At 36.6% G+C, this 24,663-nt stretch overlaps 2 protein-coding genes across 3 annotated transcripts in view; one reads left to right on the top strand and one right to left on the bottom strand.

The window, feature by feature from the left end:
* The window catches only part of GRM5 (glutamate metabotropic receptor 5), a 704,461-nt gene extending 700,869 nt beyond the window's left edge, over positions 1–3,592 (bottom strand). The window contains exon 1 of the mRNA XM_047692184.1: positions 3,493–3,592. The gene's annotated coding sequence lies outside the window, so the exon portion shown is untranslated. The remainder of the gene's footprint in view (positions 1–3,492) is intronic.
* The window catches only part of TYR (tyrosinase), a 97,203-nt gene that overhangs the window by 65,183 nt on the left and 7,357 nt on the right, over positions 1–24,663 (top strand). For both annotated transcript variants that reach the window (XM_047692189.1, XM_047692187.1), the window contains one exon: positions 22,491–22,672. In XM_047692189.1, coding sequence (XP_047548145.1) covers positions 22,491–22,672 — 182 coding nt within the window. The remainder of the gene's footprint in view (positions 1–22,490; positions 22,673–24,663) is intronic.

Here is a 24,663-nt window from a genome sequence, read left to right as displayed (position 1 = left end):
TCACCAAAAAACAGTTGTGCATTGTTAATTTTATCAGAAAATGAATGAATTATTTTTTTTTTAAATCAATGATCCACTCCCACTCAGCTTAGGATATTTAGTACATTCTACTCAATGTCTGTTTCACTCCTTTCCCAAATTAGACCTGACAGAAAAGGTAATCTACTATGAAAGTGGTTCTCAAACCTTGTTATAGAAGTCTGAGATACTTTTAAAAAATACCCATGTACAGGCCCCCTACAGACACACAGATTCTTATCTGATATATAGAGAGGACTGAGACTCAGCATGTTAATCGATTGAGAACTATTGTGTTCATGCCCACAATGAGTGGCTCTAGAATTGACAACATATATATAACCACAGATGTGCTGAAAGTGAATTTTAAGAACACAGATAGCCATCAGCTATCTTAACCTCTACTCTGCACAGCTAGACTTCTTTCTTTCAAGCTTAACATTCCTCTTTTCATATTGAAAGTTAAATTCTGCCCTGTTGTGAAGGATACTTGGCTAGGGCCCTAGTATCTTGCATAACTCTTCTAAGCTCCTTTTCCCAAGAAGGTTGACACTACTTAAACCTCTATTACTGATAAAGAAATGCCAAACAGACAGACCACCTAAAACTCAGCACCTGACTGTCCCTGAACCATAGATTTCACACTAAACTAGGTTCTTCTGTAAAAACAATTAATGATTAACACCAAATATGACTACACTGAACTATGTAATGTAGCTCAATTTTGGAAAAAAGTCATTCTTACGAAGAGCTAGAAGAAATAGGACCAAGGAATAAGTTTTCAAGGCCTGTGAATTCGAGTAAGGCAAAAAGTCAAATCAGAGTCCATCACATACTTTTGAATGCTCATGTTTAGATCTCTGGATTCCCTGCACAGTGGCTTACCTACCCAAGGCCAGGACAATTTCCTAGATTTACCTTATTTGTGACTCTACATCTCTTATCTCCAGACTGTCATTCCATCAATTTCCCAGCATGTCTGCTGGTCAACCCTTAATGGGTAATAAAGAGAAGCATTCAGGACTTTTAAAATATATTTCACTATTATTACATTGAACATCTCCTAATGTCAATTAAAAACCATTCTCATTATGTAAATCTATTATTCCCTTTTGCTAGGAGATCATAGGTGTATTACATTAATTGATTTTTGGATGTTAAACCAACCTTGAACACTTGGGATAAATCCCACTTAATTGTTGTGTATAATCCTTTTTGTATGTTGCTGTATTTGGTTTAGTCGAATTTTGTTGAATATTTCAAATGTATATCCATAATGAATGAAAAGTAAAAAGAAAGTATATACCATACATAAAGGGAGAAAAGCAGTCAATAGATACTATGCCTAAGGGAGTCTAGATGTTATTTCTAGACAAATTCTTTAATAAACTTTTTTTTAAAAGATTTTATTTATTTATTTGACAGATAGAAATCACAAGTAGGCAGAGAGGCAGGCAGAGAGAGAGGAGGAAGCAGGCTCCCCGCAGAGCAGAGAGCCCCATATGGGGCTCAATCCCAGAACCCTGGGACCACGACCTGAGCCGAAGGCAGAGGCTTTAACCCACTGAGCCACCCAGGCGCCCCTTTAATAAACTTTTTAAATATGTGCAATAATCTAAAAGAAATCATGTATATAAAACTAAAGGAAAATATGAGAATGGCATCTTACTAAATAGAGAATATTGATAAGGAAATAGAAATTACTAAGAAGAATTAGATAGAGATTTTAGGATTGAAAAGTATAATAACTGGAATAAAATATTAATGAGAAGGACTTAACAGATTTGAGTCTGCAGCAGAATCATTAAACTTGAAGGTCATACAATTAAGATTAATCTGTTTGACAAAGAGAAGAAAGGTGAATAAAAATGAACAGAACCTAAGAGACCTGGGGGACACAATCAAAGACATCAACAAATGCATAATAGAGGCCTCAGAAAAAGAGGAAAGTGAGAAGGAACCAGAAACAATATTTGAGAAAAAATAACATAAATTTTCAAAAATGTGATGAAAAACACTAATCTATATATACAAGAATATCAACAAACTCAAAGTAAGGTAAATGCAAAGAGATCCACCAATAGGCACATCATAGTAAAAATACTGAAAGCCAAAGACAAGGAGAACATCTAGAAAAAGCAAGAAAAATGACTTATCACATAAAAAGGATTCCCAGTAAAATTAAACGTTCACTTCTCACCAAAAACTATGAAAGCCAAATAACCAAGGAATGACATATTCAACCTGCTGAAAGAGAATATTGTAAATCAAGAATTCTATGTCCATCAAAATAGTCCTTAAAAAATGAAAGGGAAATTAAGATATTTTCCTGTAAACAAAATCTAAGAGATTGCATTGCTAGTAGACTTTCCCAACAACAATGCTAACAGGAGTCAGGTTAAAAAAGGACACTAGACAGTGACTTAAATCTTCATGAAAAAATAAAGGCGTTGGGGAAAGGTAACAGGTAAATATAAATGCATTTTCAATTTGTAACTTCTTTTTTTCTGTCTGATTAAAAGAAAAATGTATAAAGCAAGAATTATAAACCTAGTTTGTGGGCATACATTATAAGTATGTGTACTATAAGAAAATAATGATATAAAGATGAGCAAGTTCTCTATGGGAGGAAATATTTTGTATAATATTCAAATTAAGTTGGTATTAATTTGAAGTATATTGTTATAAGATGCCAGTGGTAATCCCAAGTGCAATCACTAATAAAATAACTCTAGATAGTATAGTAAAAGAAATGACAAAGGAAAACTAAAAGGGTAACTAGAAAATATATATTTATCATAAGTGAGGTCAGCAATGAAAGAACTAAGAGACAAAAAAGACCTAAGACATAAACGGAAAAAAATAGCAAAATGGCAGGAATAAGGACTTCCTTATTAGTAATTACATCTATGTAAATAGATTGAATTCTCTAATTAAAGGCAGAAATTGGCTAAGTGGATTTAAAAAAAGAAACAAAAATGACCCAACCTATGTTGTCTAAAAAACCCCACTGTAGGGGCACCTGGGTGGCTCAGAGGGTTAAGCCTCTGCCTTCAGCTCAGGTCATGATCTCAGGGACCTGGGATGGAGCCCTGCATTGGGCTCTCTGCTCTCTACACAAATAGGCTGAAAATAAAAGAAGGAAAAAAATTCATGCAAACAGTACTCAAAAGAGATCTGGACTAGTTATACTAATATCAGACTTTTAAAAAGAGACTTTAAAATAAAAATTATTACTAGATACAAAAGTAGACATAATATCATAATAAAAGGACCAATCAATCAAGAAGACTTAACAAGTATAAGCATATATGCACCTATCAACAGAGTAACAAAGTACATGAAGCAAAAACTTACCTAATTAAAGGGAGAAATACACAGTTTAACTGGAATGGAGACTTCAATGCCCGACTTTCAATAATTACTAAGCCAAACATCAGCAAAGGAAAAGAAGATTTTAACAATAGTACATACCAATGAAACCTAGCAGACATATATTGAACATTCCATCCAAAAGCAGAAAATGTACATCTTTTCCCAGTGCACATGGAATATTCTCCAGCATCAATCATATGTTAGACAATGAAATGAGTTTTAAAACTTTTAAAAGATTAAAATAACAAAATGTATGATCTCCAACCACAGTAGAAAGAAATGAGAAGACAATAGTAGAAATTTGGAAATGTTATAAATATGTAGAAATTAAGCAACAGATTTCTAAATAACCACTGGGTCAGAGAAGACATCATAAGAGAAATTAGAAAATACTTCAAGTTAAATTAAAACAAAACGTACAAAAACACATGGGATGCAGCAAAAGTGATATGCAGAGGAAAATTTATAGTTGTAAATCACCATATTAAAAAACAAGAAATATCTCAAATTCATAGCCTAACCACCAACACTAGAAATTAGAAAAGGAAGAGCAAATTAAACACAAGGAGGAAGAAATAATAAGAATTAGACTGGAAATGGGAATCAGAATTATTACTTATAGAGAATAGGAAAACAATGGAGAAAAATCAATAAAACCAAGAACCAATTCTTTGGAAAGCTCAACCAACATGATAATTGAGCCAGACTCAAATCACTAAAATCAGGAATGAAAGCGGGGACATTACTTCTGACTTTATGCGGAAAAAATAGGTTATGAGGAAATACTATGAACAATTGTAGAGCAACAAATTAGCAACCTAGATGAAAAGGACAAATTCCTAGAAACACATTAATTATGAAAACTAAGGCAAAAAGAACTAGAAAATGTGAAAAAACCTATAAAAATAACAATAGTGAGATAGACATTTTTTTTTAATTTTTTTTTATTTTTTCAGCATAACAGTATTCATTATTTTTGCACCACACCCAGTGCTCCATGCAATCTGTGCCCTCTACAATACCCACCACCTGGTGCCCCCCACTCCCATCCCCCACCCCTTCAAAATTCTCAGATCGTTTTTCAGAGTCCATAGTCTCTCATGGTTCACCTCCCCTTCCAATTTCCCTCAACTCCCTTCTCCTCTCCATCTCCCCTTGTCCTCCATGCTATTTGTTATGCTCCACAAATAAGTGAAACCATATGATAATTGACTCTCTCTGTTTGACTTATTTCACTCAGCATAATCTCTTCCAGGGGGATAGACATTTTTTTAAAAAATCCAACAAAGAAAATCCCAGGATCAAATAAATGGCTTAACTCATGAATTCTACCAAACATCCTAACACTACTAAGGTCTTTCAAAAAATAAAATATGAAGAAGCATTTCCTAACTTATTCTATGAGGCCAGTATTACCCGGATAGTGAAGCTGGACAAAGCAATCACAGAAGAGAAAACTGCAGAATTAAGTCCTTTATAGAAATGAAAATATTTTCAATAAAATACTGGAAAATTGAGTCCAACACTATATAAGGTTTAGACCACAGTCAAGTGGTATTTTTTCCAAAGATGCAAGGTTAGTTCAACATATTATAATCAATCAATGTAATATACCATATTAATATAATGAAACAGAATAATTTCAATAGATGCAGTAAAAGCAGACACTCTTTCATAAAAGAATAACTTACAAAACTAGGAATAAAAGGAAACTTTATCAATTTGATGAACATCTATGAGAAGAAACAGCATCACACTTAACAGTTAAAAACTGAAATCATTTCCCCTAAGTTTAGGAACAAGATAGGTTTGTTTGCCTTTGCCACTTCTATTTAGCATCATACTGAAGGTTTCAGCCAGGGCCATTAGGTAAGAAAAAGAATAAAAATTGTCCAAACTGGAAAGGAAGTAAAACCATCTCTAGATGCAGATGACATGGTATTATATAAAGAAAACCCTAAAGAATCTACCCCCACACCAAAAGTGGGGGTAAAGTAATGAAAGAAGTTCTGCAAATTTGCATGATATAAAATTAATATATAAAAATATATTTTATCTCGGGGCACCTGGGTGGCTCAGTTGGTTAAACATCTGGCTCAATTTCTGCCTAGGTCATGATCTCAGAGTCCTGAGATTAAGCCCTGCATCACTGGGCTCTGTGCTCAACGGGGAATCTATTTATCTCCTTCTCCTCTCTTTGTCCCTCCCCAGGCTTTCTCTCTCTCTCAAAAATAAGTATGTAAATAAATAAGTAAATAAATAAATCTATTTTAGAAGCAATAAGCAGTCTGAAAATGAAATTAAGAAAATAATTCCATTTGCTGTAGTATCAGAAAAAATAGAATGCTTAGGAATAAATTTAAACAAAGAAGCACAAGACTTGTACACTGGAAACTACAAACCTTGAATGAAATTCAAGAAAATCCATTTAAATGGAAAGACACCGCTTTCATGAACTGGAAGACTTGTTAAAATGTCAACACTTCTCAAAATAATCTATAGATTCAAAGCAATCTCTGTCAAATGAGAAGTAAAGGGGTCATGATTCAAATGCCAGAGGGTTTTATGCTAAGTGAAGTAAGTCAGATAAAGACAAATGCCATTTGATTTCACTTACATGGGGAATCTATAAAACAAAACAAATGAACAAACAAATAAAAAAACAAAAGCAGACTCCTAAATACAGAGACCAAACTGGTGGTTACCAGAGGGGAGGGGGCTGGTAGGAGGGCTGGGCTAAGCAGGTAAAGGGGTTTAGGAGGTTAAAGCTTCCAGTTATAAAATAGGAAAGTTTCTTGAATAAGTGCTTCTTGATTTTTTTTTATATGACCTCATGAAATGTTCTGGGAATTTTAAATTGTTGGGGTTGTTTTTCATGATTTTCATGACTTATGTTTGATTGGTGAACCAGGTCCACAGAGAGCTTCTTGCACTGCCCCTCAAGAAGTGGAGATCCCGGGGCGCCTGGGTGGCTCAGTGGGTTAAACCTCTGCCTTCAGCTCAGGTCATGATCTCAGGGTCCTGGGATCGAGCCGCACATCGGGCTCTCTGCTCAGCAGGGAGCCTGCTTACCCCTCTCTCTCTCTCTGCCTGCCTCTCTGCCTACTTGTGATCTCTCTCTGTCAAATAAATAAATATTTTTTTAAAAAATAAGGTAATCAAATCTCTGAGAAACTCTTGTATTTTTAAATGATTATGTCTAGTAATATTTTCTTAATAGAGATTCTCAAGTGTTTTGGACACAAAGAGAAACTGTAAAGCCTCACTGACACAGACAAGCTCAACTTTCAGAAGGAAACAAGGAAATCCTAAGAACACGGGACATGAAAGATAAATGGAATTACTAATCCTCCCTGTCTAGGAGTGTATAGGCAGTTGAAGGAAAGGCTTCAAATAGGATATTCATTCCCCTGCTTTTGAAAAGAAGAGAGAGGGATTGTCAGCTGGGACCAAGGAAGAGTTTGCAAATATGGCTGCCATGTCCATCCTGTCCTTCAGAATTCCTCTCTTTCTGCCACACGGTTATGGATTGAAATGATCTCCATGGTTCCATTTCCCTTGAAGTTCCTTAAGAGCATCCTTCTCATTTCATGAATTTTACTCCTAATCACTTGGGGGAGAAACAGGTAATAAGTAATAACAATTTGGGACATTTGTAGAGATTCTAAAGTTCTCACTGTCATAAACCCTTGTATATCTCCAACTTATTCAAGATGGTCTGTATTTGCTCCTTTGGTCTTCTACCTTGTTAGTCATTGTTTTCAGAAGGGGTCTCTAATGTCTCTTCTCTCAAGAGATCATTCCTTAGCACAGAAGACAGGGATTCTTTGTGTTCACTCTCTTCCCGTAACAAAGACCCAACACAAGCAGAATAATAGATTTCTCCTTTGCCTAAAGTGGCAATTTACATTTTTTACAAGATTGGTGACACTCAGAATCAGTAATCTTTGCAAGAAATACATTTGTCACAAACCATGACAGACTCTTGACTCTGGGAAAGAAACTGAGGGTTGCTGGAGGGGAGGTGGTGGAGGGTGGGGTAACTGAGTGATGGACATTAAGGAGGGCACGTGATGTGATCAGCGCTGGGTGTTACAAGCAACTGATGAATCACTAAGCCTACATCAAAAACTAATGATGTGCTATATGTTGGCTAATTGAATTTAAGTAAAATTTTTAAAAAGAAATACATTTGTCAATTGGAATAGAAGGCTAGAGGAATAGAAAAGAGAATTAGAAATTGTGGTAAATAAAGATATTTGGCTACAGAAAAAAAATAAAAGGGGTTAAATGGGTATATAACAACTACTTTAGAGAAATATACACAGAAAATCTTTTTTTTTTTTAGCCCTTGATCTGAGCTCCATGAGCTCCATCCTTCCAGCAGTCAGAATCATTTGTTGTGATTAAGATGTCGGGTTGTCAATGCCAGTTGAATTTGCTTTCTGAAAGATGTCTTACATTATCTTCTTTGTTCATTAGGCTAGACTTGCACACAATATAATTTTTCTCATCTAAATTGCCAATGATATTACTATTATTGCTTCATAAATTATTTGTGTATTTGTGTTCCATATGTTTCTATAATTATACATCATAAATATTCTTAGGCATGCATAGAATATTTGCTGTTCACTGGAAAGAAGCATTTGAGCTCATATTGAATTTTTCTTCTGCCAGATGGCATTCCTGGTGTTCAAACATTTGTGACCTTCTTTGCTTTCTTGTTTCATTTATAGACATTAACTTTGGTTTTTCTTACAGTGTTAGTATAGGACCTAGTTACTTAGCTACCTCATATGTTTTGTCGGTCCCTTGCCTCGCCTCTCCAACAACAACAAAAAAATCCTTCCTGGGCAACACTTCCTCATACATCTTCTCACGCACAACTTTTTGTAACTTCATTCACCTTCTCAAGTGACAGCAGTGACTCTGATTACATCTGGAAAAAATTCAAATGCCTTATGATGACACCCATAGATTTTTGCTATTTTGCCCCAATCTGTCCATTTTTCCTCACTATTCCTTCTTTTATCCATTTGCACCATATGAACATATTCTTTTTTTTTTTTTCATTCCATGTCCTGAAAAAGAGACAGAAAGCTAGGAGATATGCAGGCCAAGTATAGTATTCATGAGTTGGCACCTGTTCTATTAGTGATCCAAGGTAAAGAATGAGATTCAGGGGCCCCCGGGTGGCTCAGTGGGTTAAAGCCTCTGCCTTCGGCTCAGGTCATGATCCCAGGGTCCTGGGATCGAGCCCCGCATCAGGCACTCTCCTCGGCGGGGAGCCTGCTTCCCCCCCTCTCTCTCTGCCTGCCTCTCTGCCTACTTGTAATCTCCGTCAAATAAATAAATAAAATCTTAAAAAAAAAAGAATGAGATTCATAGTGATTTTTATTAACGAGGGCTCCTAGAACCTACAAGGAAAATAAAAGATATTCTATTTCATGGCAGATTGGCAAAAACTGATTAATGGAATTATTGCCTTTGTGCAGCCAAGAATGCAAGCCTCTTTAGGCTAGGAGATAGGCTGTTACGTGAAGAAATAATTCCATAACTTCTCTGAATTTCTTTCAAACAATACCAATTCTTTGTGAGGCTGAAAGCATTAGAAGTACATCTGAAGGGCCAGATGCCAAAATGGTAGTAATATCCTTTTGTCTGGAGAAAAGAGCTTTCAGTACAAATAAAGGAGTTCTCCATCTGTGCGGGTAATAGATGTGTGGTGAACTCTGCTGTAACCCTCAGAAGCAGGTAAAATCAATCACGATTGGGGAAAAGTAGTAAGACTGCTAACATCACATCGAAAGTTGATCCCTAGGGCCTAGAGACATGGTATTAAAAGCCCAATTTAGAGAGAACATTGGAAACCACAGTGTGTCATCTGGTGCTCATGATAACAATGCCAGGTCAGTGAAACGGTGCTTATACTAAGTACGCACACCTTGAACTTGTTTTACTGTTCTTGCCATAAATGATGACTTCTACTGCATGATACCTAAAGAGAGCTTTCCACATTAGATACAGGTCCTAGAGCTTCGGCTAAAGTAAAAATACTATACACACACACACACACACACACACACGTGTGTGTGTGTGTGTATGGTATAAGTAGCTTTTCTCACTAAAAGTTGCTTAAGGGAAGGACTCTCATTTGAGACATTTTATCTTGCACTTTACCATACACTTCCTATACTTGCCTATGTAGGTAGATACTCAATAACTATCTGTTAAATATGTTTTTAAAAATATGTATGTATATAATATATTCTCCTTCCCATGGGACAGATTCTAGACTAGTTACATATCAAATATTTATTGGGTGCCAAGCACTTACAGGTGCTACTTTACCTTTTATGGATATAGCAGTGAGTGGAGTAAGCTTTCATTTCTCATACAACATGCCACTGGTTTTTCTACTCACAAGCTCTTTCGCAATATTTTTCTTTTCCTGGCTAAATGAGAAAATGGGCAAATCATGCACGCTCGCTCGGTTTACAAAACATGCAGTTGGAAGCACTTGTTATCACGGAAAGTGCCCAGCGCAGCAAACCAGAGTTTGATTTCTGCTGCTCCATTTATTAACTAAATGAATTGAAGGAAGTCATTTAGACTCCTGGTTTTGGTCTGTTTGTTCGGTCTGTGTGTGTGTGTTTTCAAGCAAACACTGCAGTGAGGTGATACTTTGCCAAGGCTAAGGACAGGTATTGCAGTGAGATGCCCTGGTTTTGAATCCCTGTTTTGCCACCTTCCACTACACCAGCTGTGTAACCTTGAGCACGAGTCTTACCCTCTTTGCTTCAGTTTTCCCATCTGTGAGACAGGGATAATCAAACACTCCCCACGGGACTGTTTGGTGACTTAAATGAGTTCCTACGTGAGAACTTTCAGCAGCATCTGGCACGTAGTGTTGCATAAGCTCACTGCTACCAATACCTCTCTTGCAGTACTGTTGGAGAAATAATATAATGGATGTCAAAATCCCCAGCATAGTATCACATATCTAACTACTTAATAAATGGGAACGATTACCGAACTAATTGTTTGTCACTATTTTAGGAACCTTGGAAGCATCACTATAATGAGGAATAGTAGGAAGTAATGGAGAAGTTTATGTTAAATGAAGAGAAATTTTGTAAGGAATGGGGGCAGCATAGCTATCTTAAGTCTTATTTGTCTGCATATGTAGAAGTTGTCTTATCATTATTGGTCTACTGATACATCATGATCTCCAGTAGATGGAAATTGTATGTGTTGGTTTATTATTATTTAATATAGTATATAACAATACAAATAGCAACTGTAATCATATTTCTGAAATTCAAATTCAATCATGGTCACTCCTTATCTAAAGTACTTAGGTGGCAAATTAACTCTCAGGATCAATCCAGACTACACCCCCCCCTTCCCCTGTACTGTATATAGACCTTTCACAATCTGACCCTTCTCAACTTTCTGGTCTCACTCCCTATTAATCCTGCACCACTCTACATTCTACTCCCACACACCAAAAAAAAATTTTCAGTTTTCAATTACATCGGTGTCCAGGCTCCCTGTGGATCGCTAGTTTGAATGCGAATCCTCCAGGGTAATCCACTCCTCAGTTTAAATACCATCCCTGCTGTGAAAAGCTTTCCTTGACTCCCAGTAATTAGTTGCTCCTGTTGCAGCCCCATAGGATTTATACACATGTTTCCAAGAGCATCATGAACCTTGCTTTGATATTTTATGTATCTTTTTATCACAAAATTGAGTAAAGATCCATGAGGATAAGAATCATTCTGACCTGTCCATTGATTTTGACATGAAGTGGGTATAAGAATATTTAATGAATAAATGGGCAATTTAATGAAGGGGGCAAGGGAAGCTGTATTATCACCATTTCCCTGGGAAGAACACTAAGAATCTGGAGGTCACTCAGTAATATCTATTGAAATCCAGATGAAAAGCCTGCCCCATTTACAAAAAACGTTGTCTGGGAGGACTGGCCCTTATGGATAGTTTCATGGACTGCTCTGAGCAGATGTGGTCTGTGAGTGCAGCTGGACTCATTGAGTGTAACTTCTGCCTAACACAATGATTCTCGGTCCTGGATGCACATTAGAGTCCCACAGGGAGCATGGCAGCTTGCTTTTACTCCTCTTTCAAAACAACTCATGGCAGGGTGTCTTGCCACCTAATGACACCCTTAAGTGTTTATGGAAAAGGAAAAATACAACTCTGAAACTGCTTTTCATAGACTTCTAGGTTTTTGGTTCTTTTTGGTTCATTATCACTGACATTTTAATTCTTATCCTAAAATTCCTTCAAGTTTCATCATTAGCTTAAGTTATTTTAATCTGGTTTTCACTCCTTTACCCATTCCCCAAACACTTGTCTGCCCTTTCCCTAACTAACCTAAGAATTCGTAGAGCATATATTTAAAATTATAGTCAATTGAGGTGGGCCCTGGTTGAATTTTTTAGCTGTGGAACATGCTTATCATTTGCAGTTATTTATCCCTGACAATCTATGCTCCTAAAGTGTCTATTTCTTTTAAATAAGTTACTTTTCAGTAAAAATTTCCAAATATTCCATAAATGAGTTCTATCATTAGGCAGGTGTGTGAAGAAAAGGAACTTCAGGGAACTATTCATTTCGAACCCAGAGAGAGGCTCCAAGTTTTTGCAGGGGGTCTCAGGACAAACAAGTTATATATCTATTGTCTGGTTACTCCTTTGGGTCTGCATATTCAGCTGTTGATTTATTTAATTATACAGTCATTAAATATGGTTATGTCAATTCCTTGCTTAAAACCCTCCAAAGTCTTCTCATAGATTTCCAAATAATTTTCAGACTGAGGCAATACTGATGGCTAGGGACCTAATCAATACAGATATTAGTAAGATGTCAGAACTAGAGTTCAGAATGACAATTATCAAGGTGCTGGGCTCAAAAAAAGCATGGAAGATACTAGAGAATCCCTTTCTGGAGAAATAAAATCCATTTCTGGAGAAATAAAAGAACTAAAATCTAACTAAGTTGAAATTTAAAAAGCTATAAATGAGGTGCAATAAAAATTGGAGGGTCTTACTGCTAGGATAAATGAGGCAGAAAAGAGAATCAGTGATATAGAAGACGAAATGATGGAGAATAAAGAAGCTGAGAAAGAGAGTTAAACAACTACTGGACCATGAGGGGAGAATTCGAAAGATAAGTGATACCATAAGATGAAACAATATTAGAATAATTGGAATCCAAGAAGAAGAAGAAAGAGAGAGGGGGACAGAAGGTATACTGGTGCAAAGTATAGCAGAGAACTTCCCTAATTTGGGGAAGGGAACAAGCATCAAAATCCAGGAGGCACAGAGAACTCCCCTCAAAATCAATAAAAATAGGTCAACACCCTGTCATCTAGTAGTAAAACTTACAAGTCTCAGTAACAAAAAGACGATCCTAAGTAGCTTGGGACAAGAGGTCTGTAACATACCATGGTAGAAACATTAGATTGGCAGCAGGCCTATCTTCAGAGACCTGGCAGAACAGAAAGGACTGGAGTGATATGTTCAGAGCATTAAACAAGAAAAATATGCAGCCAAGAATACTATATCCAGCTAGGCTGCCATTGAAAATAGAAGGAGAGATAAAAAGCTTCCAGGACAAAAACTAAAAGTATTTGCAAACACTAAACCAGCCCTACAAGAAATATTGAAAGGGGTCCTCTAAGCAAAGAGAGAGCCTAAAAGTAACAGAAAGGAACAGAGACAATATACAGTAACAGTCACCTTATAGACAATACAATGGTACTAAATTCATATCTTTCCATAGTTACCCTGAATGTAAATGGGCTAAATTCCCCACCAAAAGACACAGGGTATCAGAATGGATAAATTGATATGTTGTCTGTAAGAAACTTGTTTTAGACCCCAAAACACCTCCAGATTTAAAGTGAGGTGGTGGAAAACAATTTACCATGCTAATGGATGCCAAATAATTTTCAAACTTCTTACCTTTCTTAATATGGAAAAAGACCCTATATAGTTTTGGTTTAGTTGTATGTATCCACATACATCCTTCCTTCCAGCCCTTTGAACTGCTTGCTGGGCCCCAAAAGCATACCTCCATTTCTTCATGCTTGTGCTTTATTCTTTCCTAGACTGCCTTTTCCCATTTATTACTTTGCCCAAACTTGTGCTATTCATTTTTCAAGAGTTGGTATGAGTGTCACCTAAAATAGGGTGTCTTACTCAACACCACCGTGATGGTTAATTTTATGTGTAAACTTAGCTAGGCCATGGTACCCAGGCATTTGGTCAAACATTATTCTAGATGTTTCTGTGAAGGTGTTTTTGTTGTTGTTGTTGTTGTTGTTTTTAAGATTTTATTTATTTATTTGGCAGAGACAGAGATCACAAGTAGGCAGAGAAGCAGGCATAGAGAGAGAAGTGGGGTAAGCAGGCTCCCCACTGAGCAGAGAGCCCGATGCGGGGCTCAATCCCAGGACCCTGAGATCATGACCTGAGCCGAAGGCAGAGGCTTAACCCCTGAGCCACCCAGGTGCCCCTCTGTGAAGGTGTTTTTAAAGATGCTATTAATATTTCAATTGGTAGACTTTTACTAAAGAAGTTTACCCTCCATAATGTGGGTAGATCTCATTTAATCAGCTGAAGCTCTTCATAGGAAAAAAATGAACCTCCCCAAGTGAGAATGAATCATGCTAGCAGACTGCCTTTGGATTTTAACTGTGTGTCTTGCCTTGGTCTGCTATCTGCCTGCCTATTCAGCAGATTTTGGATTTGCCAAGTTCTACAATCATATGAGACTCTCTCTCTCTGGATTTCTCTGTTACTTTCTCTTCCTCTCTCTATATTTTTCTCTGTGTGTCTCTCTGCAAGCACAGAAACATGCATATACCCCACTGGTCCTGTTTTTCAGGGGAACTCTAATACATCATCCATGCCCTTCTGAATCAGATGCTATCTCTTCATTCTTTGTTCTCCTAAGATGTTAATGGCCCTTCTTCTCCCATGGAACGCATACCATACCAAGCTGAGTGACTAATCACACGGCAGCTCTCCTGAGGATGAGACAGTTCTCCATTTGACTTTATATTCCCAGCATCTAACCCAATGGTTATTACATGCTAGGCATTGTGGTAACTGTTGTGGATCAGTGAATAGCACTATCTACAGAGATATCCAACTCAAAGCCATCAGCATCTCTTGGATTCTTCTTTTTCTCAGTTCTGTTATCTAACCACTAAATGATACCTTAATGTATTTAATTCACATTCTCTTTGAGAATTTAGTAAAAATTTGTGTGCTCTCCCAAGAAAACTCTACAACTCCCACTAAATTTCACATATCTTCAAAGTACATGAACCCAGCCCACTTGTTGTGTATGCAGTAAGAGGGACATTTGGCGAACCATGATCAATAAGACAACATCATTGCTCTCAGTGAGCTCCCGCATACACTATTAGAGTGATACATAATCAAATGATTACAACATGACAAATGCAATAATCAAAGGAGAGGAACAGTAACTTTGATTGATATCTTCATAGACTTGGCATTTGATCTAAGCCTTGAAGGAACAGAAGGTGTGGTAGAAAATAAATTTTAAGGAAATCCTATGAAAGGAAAATTCAAAAACAAGCTAATTATAGTTTTAATATAACAACAATACTTATCCTATTCTGTACATTATTCTAGGTAGTTTTACATATATTAACACATTTAATACTTATAAGAATTGCTTTAGGTAAGTACTATGATGTGTTACTTTTGCTAGGGCTACCATAACATAGTACTGCAGACTGGGTGAATTTGTTCCCCCTACTAGACCAGAATTTTGACTGGCTGGCTGTTGGTATCCCAGGCAGTGGGTCTCAAAGCAATGTGATGATCACTGCATCTGTATTGGCCTTCCAGAAAGATGAAACCTGAGAAAACTAATCCTCGATTCTCTTATCTTTTCATTGTCTCACTACTCTCATAGCTTCACTTATTAACAGGCTTATGGCTTCTCCATTTATATTTCTGGAATAAATCTTGCTCTAAAATCCAGACCCAAATATCTAGCTCCCCACCTGACATTCCCATTGGGATAGTTCTACAGTATCTTCAAGTACACAACACATCAAAAATCAGAATATTAATATCCTTTCCTCATGTCACCCTTCCTCTCCAGTTGTCTACATTTTGGGGAATAAAAATATTTTGTCCTACAGTATAAGCCAGAAAACTTGGAGTTTTCTATGCCACCTCATCCTTCAGTTGTGCTGATTCAACAATCACACACCATCTTTTTGCCTAGACCTTGCTTCCTTAGTGATTTCTTCATTCCTTGTTCCCTGTAAGGTATAGTAAAGGATCCCTTACTACCCTTCAGTCCCTTTCCACAGTGCAATCTGTGCAATCCTTTAAAAATGATCATCATATCAGTTCTTTAAAAATTATCACCTACCACCCCAGAGACAGTGACTCCATGTTGCTCTCTGGAAAAATACAAATATTTCTCACATGCCTTATGCTGCACTTCATGCTTGGGGTCCCACTTACCTCTCTAGCCTGATCTTAAACTATTTTGTCCCTGCTCTCCATTGACCCATCATCATTTAGTTCCTTGGACTTGCTATGTACTTCTCATCAAATGCCCTTTGCAAATTCTGAGTCTTCAGAAATGTTCTTTCACCATTTATCTAAATGTGCCTTCTTTAGCTCTGGGTTTAACACACTATCAGAGACTTTCCAAGAGGCTGCAGATGAAATGAAGTCTCCCCATCACATCTTCTTACCACGTTGCTTTCTTGGACAGTATTTGCCAGTTTGAAATTACTGGTTAGTATCTGTCTCCACCCCTAGACTTTAAGTACCCCAAGGACAGGAAACTTCACTAAAGGTAACTTGGGGAACATTCCCTTGCACAGAGACAGTTTGTTATAGATGCTTAGAATGTACATATTCATCTGTCTCTAAAATAGATGAATAAATGAAAACTTGTTCTGTTATACAGGAGTATGTTATTTTTTTTTCGTGGTGGTGGTGGAGGTAAAGAAAATCAGTTCCTAAATATCCACCTATATCAAGGCTTTCTTGTTAGTTGTTCTTTAAAAAAATAATAATAATAAACTCTTATTGAAGAATAGTTTTCTAGTTACAAAAATGTTGCCAAGAGAGAACCAAGTTCCCATATACCCCAGCTCTAACTTCCCCTATTATTAATGTCTTAACATTAGTATGGAACATTTGTCACAGTTATTGAAATAATACTGATCTATTATTAACCAAAGCTCAGACTTTATTAAGATTTCTTAGTAGTTATTTAACATCTTTTGCAGGATCCCAAGCAGGACACCACATTACATATAATCATCATGTCCCTTAGGCTCTTCTTGGCTGTGAAAGGTTTTCAGACTTCCCTTGTTTTGGATGTCCTTGACAGTTTTGAGGAATACTGCTCAGATTTTTGTAGAAGGACTCCCTGTTGGGATTTGCCTGGTGTTGCTCTCATGTTTAGACTGGAGTTATGTGTTTTGGGTAGGAAGATGACAGAGGTAAGCACCATTCTCTTCACATCATATCAAGGCTGCGGGCTATCAACATAACATAAGATTATTGATGTTAACCTTCATCACCTGGCAGAGATGGGTTTGGTCAGGTTTCTCAAACTGTTAAATGACTCCACTGCTCCTCCCTAATACTCTTTGGAAGGAAGTCACTATGTGCAGAGTTATATACCACCTGCATTAAGTATTTGGAGTATCTACATAATTATTTAAAATTCTGCATGGCAGACTTATGTATTCCCCCCATTTATTTATTTATTTATTCATTACTTTATATCAGCGAGGACTCCTCTATATTTATTTTACATTTTAGGTGATAATCTATTACTACTTTATTTATTCTGTGGCTCAGGTTGTTCCAGGTTTGGACATAGGGAGTGGTTTCAGTGGGTACCTCCGGGTCCTTTTATTGGAGAATATTTCTTCTGCTCTGTTCACTTTTTCTTCTCCTTCTGTTATTCCAATTACACGTATGTTACCCTCTTTTGAAATTATCCCACAGTTCTTGATTTATTTTTCCCCATTCTTTCTTTCCTTGCATTCTGGTTTGGGAAGTTTCTATCTCCAAGTTTACTCATTCTTTTCTAAGCTGTGTCAACTGATGAGCCCATCAAAGCCAAAGGCATTCTTCATTTCTGCTACAGTGTTTTTGATTTCTAGCATTTCCTCTGAGTCTTTCTTAGAGCCTTTCTACCAATCTGCTTCACTGCCCATCTGCTCTTGCATGTCATCTACTTTTTCTGTGAGAGCTCTTAACATATTATTCACAACTATTTAAATTCCCTGTCTGATAATTCCAATATCTATCACATATCTGAGTTAGTGTTTACTTTGCTTTGATTGCTTTGTCTCTTCAGACTTTTTCTTGCCTTTTGGCATGCCATGTGATTTGTTCTTTAAAATCAGATATATTTTATTGAGTAGTAGGAACTGAGGTAGCTAGGCCTTTAATGTAAGGATTTATGTTAATTGGCAAGAAGTTGGGCTGTGTTTAGTGATTTTTGTAGCTGTAGGTGCTGGAGGCTTCAAATTTTCCTAGGTCAGTCTTAGTCTTCACTCTTGGCTTTGGGCTTTCTTGTATACTAGTCTTTGGACTGTCTGCCTTGTAGCTCTTTTTTTTTTTTTAAGATTTTATTTATTTGACAGAGAGAGAGAGAGATGGAGATAGAGCTAGCATGGGCAGGGGGAGGAGCAGAGAGAGAGGAAGAAACATTCTCTCTGCTGAGCTAAGGAGCTCCATGTGGGGCTTGATCCCAGGACCCCGGGATCATGATCTGAGCCAAAGGTAGGTGTTTAACGACTGAGCCACCCAGGCACCCTATCTTGTAGCTCTTTCACTTGCAATCCCTATCATTATACTGGAGTTCTTTTGATATCAAGGTGGGGTGTGTGTGTGTGTGTCCTAAAATATTAAATTTCAGTCTTTTACTTGGCCAATGTCTTGGGGCTGTAACCTTCATGACTGTTTCTTCAATTGTATAGCTTTTTTTTTTTTAACCCTCTCCCTCCTACATGTTTGGTTACAGCAGTCCCAATTTGTTTCCTTGAAGTTCTGACCAAAGTGCCCTATGCTTTATTTTCTCTTAAGTGCGACAGAAAATCTGGAATCCCCTTCCCCTAGTTGGGATAAGACTCTGGAAATTTATTTCCTTTGAATAAAAGAGGTTTGTTATGGAGAAGTCTGGGGACTTACTTCATAATGGTCTCTCTCTCCCTCCCAGGAAAGGATTTTTCACCAGTCTTCATCATGAAAACCTGGTAGAGTTCCTGGAGTTAAAATCCCCAAATGCTTGGGAGTTCCCCTTACGCTATGGCTCCCAGGAGTTTCTCACTACCACTGTTAGGCCATACTCAATCTCCAACCATTCATCAAAATGTTCAGGTATCTCTACCGGTTTATGGATACAGCTGCTTCTGTTCCTGGTGAGCAAGTCTCAGCTGTGTTCCCCTGGATGTACTTATCTCTGCAGTTTTGAGGGGGGTAGGTGAGCCTTTGTCCTGTGACCTCATTCTCTCATGATCCAAGAAAAGTTGTTGATTTTCCATTTGTCTAGCCTTTTCTTGCTGTAAGGATGAGAGTGTCCAGAAAGCATTACTTTTATATCTAAAACACATTCCTTCCTATTTGCATCTGCAATCATCTTTACATTTTCCTAATTCCAGAAAACTGTCTAGATACAGTTTATATAAATCTTTGGTAATAAGTTCTTGCCAAAATGTCAGTGTGATTATTTAAGTTAAGCATCAGTATTCCAATGTGAGTCATTTTAGACATGGTTTGATGAAATTAACTGAGGATGAGAACCACCGATAAAGAATTTAATCAAGATTAATACCTTCATTTTAAAAGGTTGATAAGGTGGGTGAGCACATTAATGGTTTTATCCATTAAATCTTTTGGTGCTAAGAATTGATGTCCTTGTCTTATCTAGGTAAAGAATTTTTGTTTCTTGGCAGAAAAAAAGATTATTTATAAGTTGAACTACAGTAGTAATTTTTCTCAATTGACAGAAGGCACAATTTTTGCCTCAAACCCTTATCTGGTAGCTTGTTTAGAAACAGTAGGCTGTTTCTAAATCAAAGTTTAGTAGAAGTGGGGTGGGAGATTAATTTTATCAGAGAGCCTCCTTCTCATTTAAAAAAATTAGATTTGCCAATTGAAAAGCTGGTAAACATTGTTTAAGCATGTTTAAATATTTTTTAAACATTAAATATTGCATAATACAAATAAAATAGCCTTTAAAACATTATCTACAATACAATTCTCTTTTTTGTTAAAATATATGTAGTGTTATTATGCGTATTTTATAAACTAGATGGAACAGTTGAATTATGAAATGATTACATGAATTCTTCTCTCATTCCTGCTCATTTACATTTTCTGGATTGCATGTAATAAACAAGTAATGCTTTTATCAAAAGAAAAAACCTGCAGAAGTTAAAACAAAAAAGCTAATTAATAAAATTTTAGGACCTGAATAGAACGTAGGGTATGTTTGTTAGGCCAGTTACTAAGGCACACACAGAAAAACCAAACTTTTTGAATCTTCTTTCTCATTCCTGTTGGTCAGAATCATAACCCTTCTTAAAAAGACCCTGCTCAAAGGGGCACCTGGGTAGCTCAGTCAGTTAAGCATCCAACTCATGAGCTCACAGTTGTGAGATTGAGATCGAGCTTTGCATTAGGCTTTGCGCAGGGCATGATGTCTCCTTAAGATTCTCTCTCTCCCTCTTCCTCTGCTCCTCACCCCTTCCATCACGGCTTCTTCTAAAAATTTTAAAAAATAAATGTTTACCTAATTAAAAAAGAAGAAGAAGAAGGAGAAGAACCATCTCAAATATACATGGCTTTGGCATTTCTGTAACAGTATGTCTCTTCTCTCTTGCCACTTGTAACATTCTTCCAGGATAACATTAGTAGTGAGGAATGAGGAGAAGAGGAAGAAGGGAATGTGGATGATGACTGTTTCCACTTAGATTTGTCAAGTACTTAAATATACACCTTACTTATATTATACTAATTAATCCAGAAATATTATTCCCACTTCATAGGTGAGGAATAGGAAAATCAAACAGGTTAAGAAATTTTACAAATATCCTTTGTCACAACCCATGGAACTCAGGGTTTTATGCAAGCTTGTGTTTCTCCAAAATTTGGCATATAATAAGAACTCAATAAACATATTTAATAATTGAGCTATTTAGAATTTATGGGCCACATTTTCAGGACTTATCAGTGGCCTTCTGATCCCACAATTAATTCACAATTAAAAGCCAATTTTCTGGGATAAAAGCCAATTTTCTGGGAAACAAACTGTGGGTTACAAAAGGGAGTGGGGTAACCAGATGATGTTGCAATGAGCACTGGGTGTTATATACAACTAATGAATTGTTGAACACTATGTCAAAAACTAATGAGGTACTATATGCTGGCTCACTGAACATAAATCAAGTAAATAAATAAATAAATGAACAAATGTCAACTTTAAGCACGATGGGTTTTTGAAGTCCAGATTCTCTAAGCAAATAGAATTGTTCTCCATCACGGAAAACATGATCACCACGCTGCCATCCAGCATCATTGTTATCTTCTTTATTGTACTTCATAATGCTTTTTCAAATTTGTTTGTTTGTTTGAAGCTTTATCACTTTCCTTTATAGGCACCATCGCTTGGGCTATGCATGTACATTTTATCTCCTGGAATAAATTTTATAGCAGAGTAACAATATTTATTAGCACTTTCACAAATATTAGCACATTGGATAATCCCTTTGAAAATAGGACAGATACTATTGCTTTCATTTAAGGTTGAGGAGGCTAGATCTCCAAGAATTTCAGTGATTTGCTTAGAGTCATACACAGAGCTAGGCTCAAGGGGAGTTCTCTGACCTCAGATCTATGTTAAATGTTATATATATAAATACATATATATACACACACAGACATACACACATATATGTATGATATATCTATATCATATAACCTCTGTTATATGACCTGATAATACAAAATCTTTTTCTTTCTCACATTTTTAGTGACACAATATAAATTCTTCTATAGCTTGAGTATTCTTACTCAATCGTTTCTGTCCCTTAATTGTTTACCTTTTGTTCCAGTCAGAATTTTTAATTGCATACAACAGATACTAACTCTGGCTAATTAACAGAAAAAGTCTTTACTAAAAGGATACTGAATAGGTCAGGAAATCATGGAGAATGAGGTTCAGAAACAGGTGGGGACAAGGGAGGAGGAGGGTAACAACCATGAAATCTGCTAAAACCAAGCTATAAAACACTGGATAGTTCCTTGCTTGTTCTTCCAGTCTTGCAATCCCCCATAAGTTATTGCAACTGTTTTTGCCCACGCCCAGAATAGTTTTCCATCATTCTTGTTTCACTGTGTGTGTCACTATATCTGTTTCAAAGGCTTCATGGGTATATCTGACTGACTGAGAATTGATCGTATGGCCATATTCTAGTTTCAGGGGAAGTTGGGAAACCGGTCCAAGTATATTTAGTCTCCGTTGTTGGAGGAGAGCTCTTTCTCTCCCCACGTTTCATTAAGCATATTCTTCACAAAACACGGCAAGTTGGTTGAAATAATTGAAAATTACCTACTGTGACCCAAAAAATGACCAAATTCCAGAACTGATTCTAACTTAGTTTTATGTGTTCTTTCTTTGGGCTAACTTTCTTTGAGACAAGAAACATATTTAATTTACAATTTCAACCCAGCTGTCACTCAACCAATAATTATCCTTGCTTTGAAGCTTTCTGAAAGGTCTAAACTTGTCATGTAGATTCACTTACCTAAGAAATTCCCTTTCCAAAGTTATCCTCTCACACTTCTTTCAAATGAGTGAGTTTCATCAGGGCCTGATAGTATGAGCTAGTGCTTTACAAAATATTTTCAAAGCATGAAAAATACATCTGGGATTTTTCCATGTCTTGGGATTTTAAGATATGCCTTATTATTTTACTCCAAGAATTCTAAATATTTTATAAATAACATGTTTCTGAGTCTGAATAATCCTTTCCTCTACAGTATTTTTGAACAGTGGCTCCGAAGGCACCATCCTCTTCAAGAAGTTTATCCAGAAGCCAATGCACCCATTGGGCACAACCGGGAATCCTACATGGTTCCTTTTATACCTCTGTACAGGAATGGTGATTTTTTTATTTCATCCAGAGATCTGGGCTATGATTATAGCAACCTACAAGAATCAGGTAAAGTTTAATTTCTTTCATATGAATTAGTGAATCTAGCGTGACCAGCTTCTTTTGAGAAAGTACCTAGCCTTACATGTTTATAATGTTATCCCCAAAGCCTTTAAATTGGGAAAGCACATTACAACACTTAATTTTTCACTAATTTATTATTACATGAACTAAGTTGCAAGGATCTTTAAATTCACATCCAATCTGCTTAATATAGGGCATTTTGTATATGGCAACCATGAAAAGAACGCTAGAATTAAAATCAGGAAAAAAAAAAAAAAAGGCGAGTTTAAGGCATGACTATCGACTGACCATTAAGTGACCTTGGAAATTTTGCTTCGACCCCATGAATCTCAGTTTTTTAACCGAAAATATTGGGATCAGAATAGCACAAAGAGATACTGTGACAGTTTTTTAAAGACCTTATTTATTCTCTGAAAGTATAGTCTTTAAAGACCTTATTTATTTATTTGAGAGTGAGAGAGAACATGAGCTGGGGGAGAGCCAGATGGAGAGAAAGAGGCAGGCTCCCCACTGAGCTGGGATCCTGACGCAGGGCTTGATCCCAGAAACCTGGGATCACACCTGAGCTGAAGGCAAATGCTTAACCGACTGACCCACCTAGGCGCACCAAGATATTGTTATAATTAAATGAATATGATATAGTAAAGAATCCAATATGATGTGGTACAAGATAGACATCCAGTAGGTTTAGAGTTATCTTTGGGAACTTTCTCCTAGGGTTACCAAGAAACTATTATGATAATTGTTATGACTATAATTAAAGTAATAACATAAAACTCTAAGATTATAATTATATGCAGGTTTTAAATAATCTCCCTGAGTAGAAATATGTCAATATCTTAATAAATGAGGAATAGTTAACAAAATGCCTTCCCCCACCCAAGAGCTTGCTACATGCAGCTCTTATACATGTGTTATTAATAAATAATATATTAGATAAGTATTATTATCTCCAGAAATAGGTGAGGACACTAATACTATGAGAATTTTAGTGATTTTCCCAATAGCAGACACCAGTATATAGAGGAGCCAGATATCAGTACCACAAGGCCCTCTCTTCAATTCACTACATTATGCTTCTACTCTAACACAAGAGGGTCAACAACCAAAAACAGTAAAACAACATATGGCTTGTAGGTAAGAGGTATTCAATAAACATTTACATTTCATTAAATTCATTGATAATTCATAAAAATGATAAGTCATAAAAAAAAGAGAAGTAAATTAAACAAATTAATGACATTTACCAACTTCCAACCCTCATGCTAGATTTTAAAGACATAAACGACTGACATAGTTCCAAACCTCAAGCAACTCCAAGTTCAGTGTGGAAGCCAGACAATTGTGCAAGAAAGTACAAAACATCAGGCTGTGTTTAGTGCAGCAAAAGAGTCATAAACAAAAATCCGAAAGGAGCACTGGGGAGAAAGCAATAACTTCTGAATAATTCAGCCTAGAAAGACAACACCTTGAAGGATGAGCAGGCAAGTAGCAGATAGAAAAGAGCAGAGAATATTATAAACGAAGAGAATACCAAGAAAAATAGAGGTGGAAAGTGTACAGTGTAATTATGCAATGCTAAGTTCTCCTATTTGAGTAGTAGAAGTAATGGAAAATTTCCCTGTGGAGAGAAATGGAATCCCGTTATAATAACTAACACATATTGAGTATTTTTTATATGAATGGAACTCCTCTAGGAGTGCCCTGTGCATTATTTCCTTTAATCTTCATAACTATTATATAAATGAGGCACTATTATTTCTTTTTTCCTTTTTTAGGTGAGAAAACAGAGGCTTAAAGAATGCAAATAAGGAGTCCTGGGCCATCAAGTTAGTATGTGGCACAGCAGAACCACAGTGTAGGGCCAACAAGAGAACCTGTATTTTGTCAAATTTTACCTGCCCTTTGGGGGACCCTTAGCTGAACAAATATGGGTTTCATTAACCTGTATTGTTTTATCTGAAAATCATAGCCAG

The sequence above is a fragment of the Lutra lutra genome, chromosome 10 (genome assembly GCF_902655055.1).
Source record: "Lutra lutra chromosome 10, mLutLut1.2, whole genome shotgun sequence".
In the NCBI taxonomy this organism is placed as follows: Eukaryota; Metazoa; Chordata; class Mammalia; order Carnivora; family Mustelidae; genus Lutra; species Lutra lutra.
This window is presented reverse-complemented; position numbering and strand designations above follow the sequence as displayed.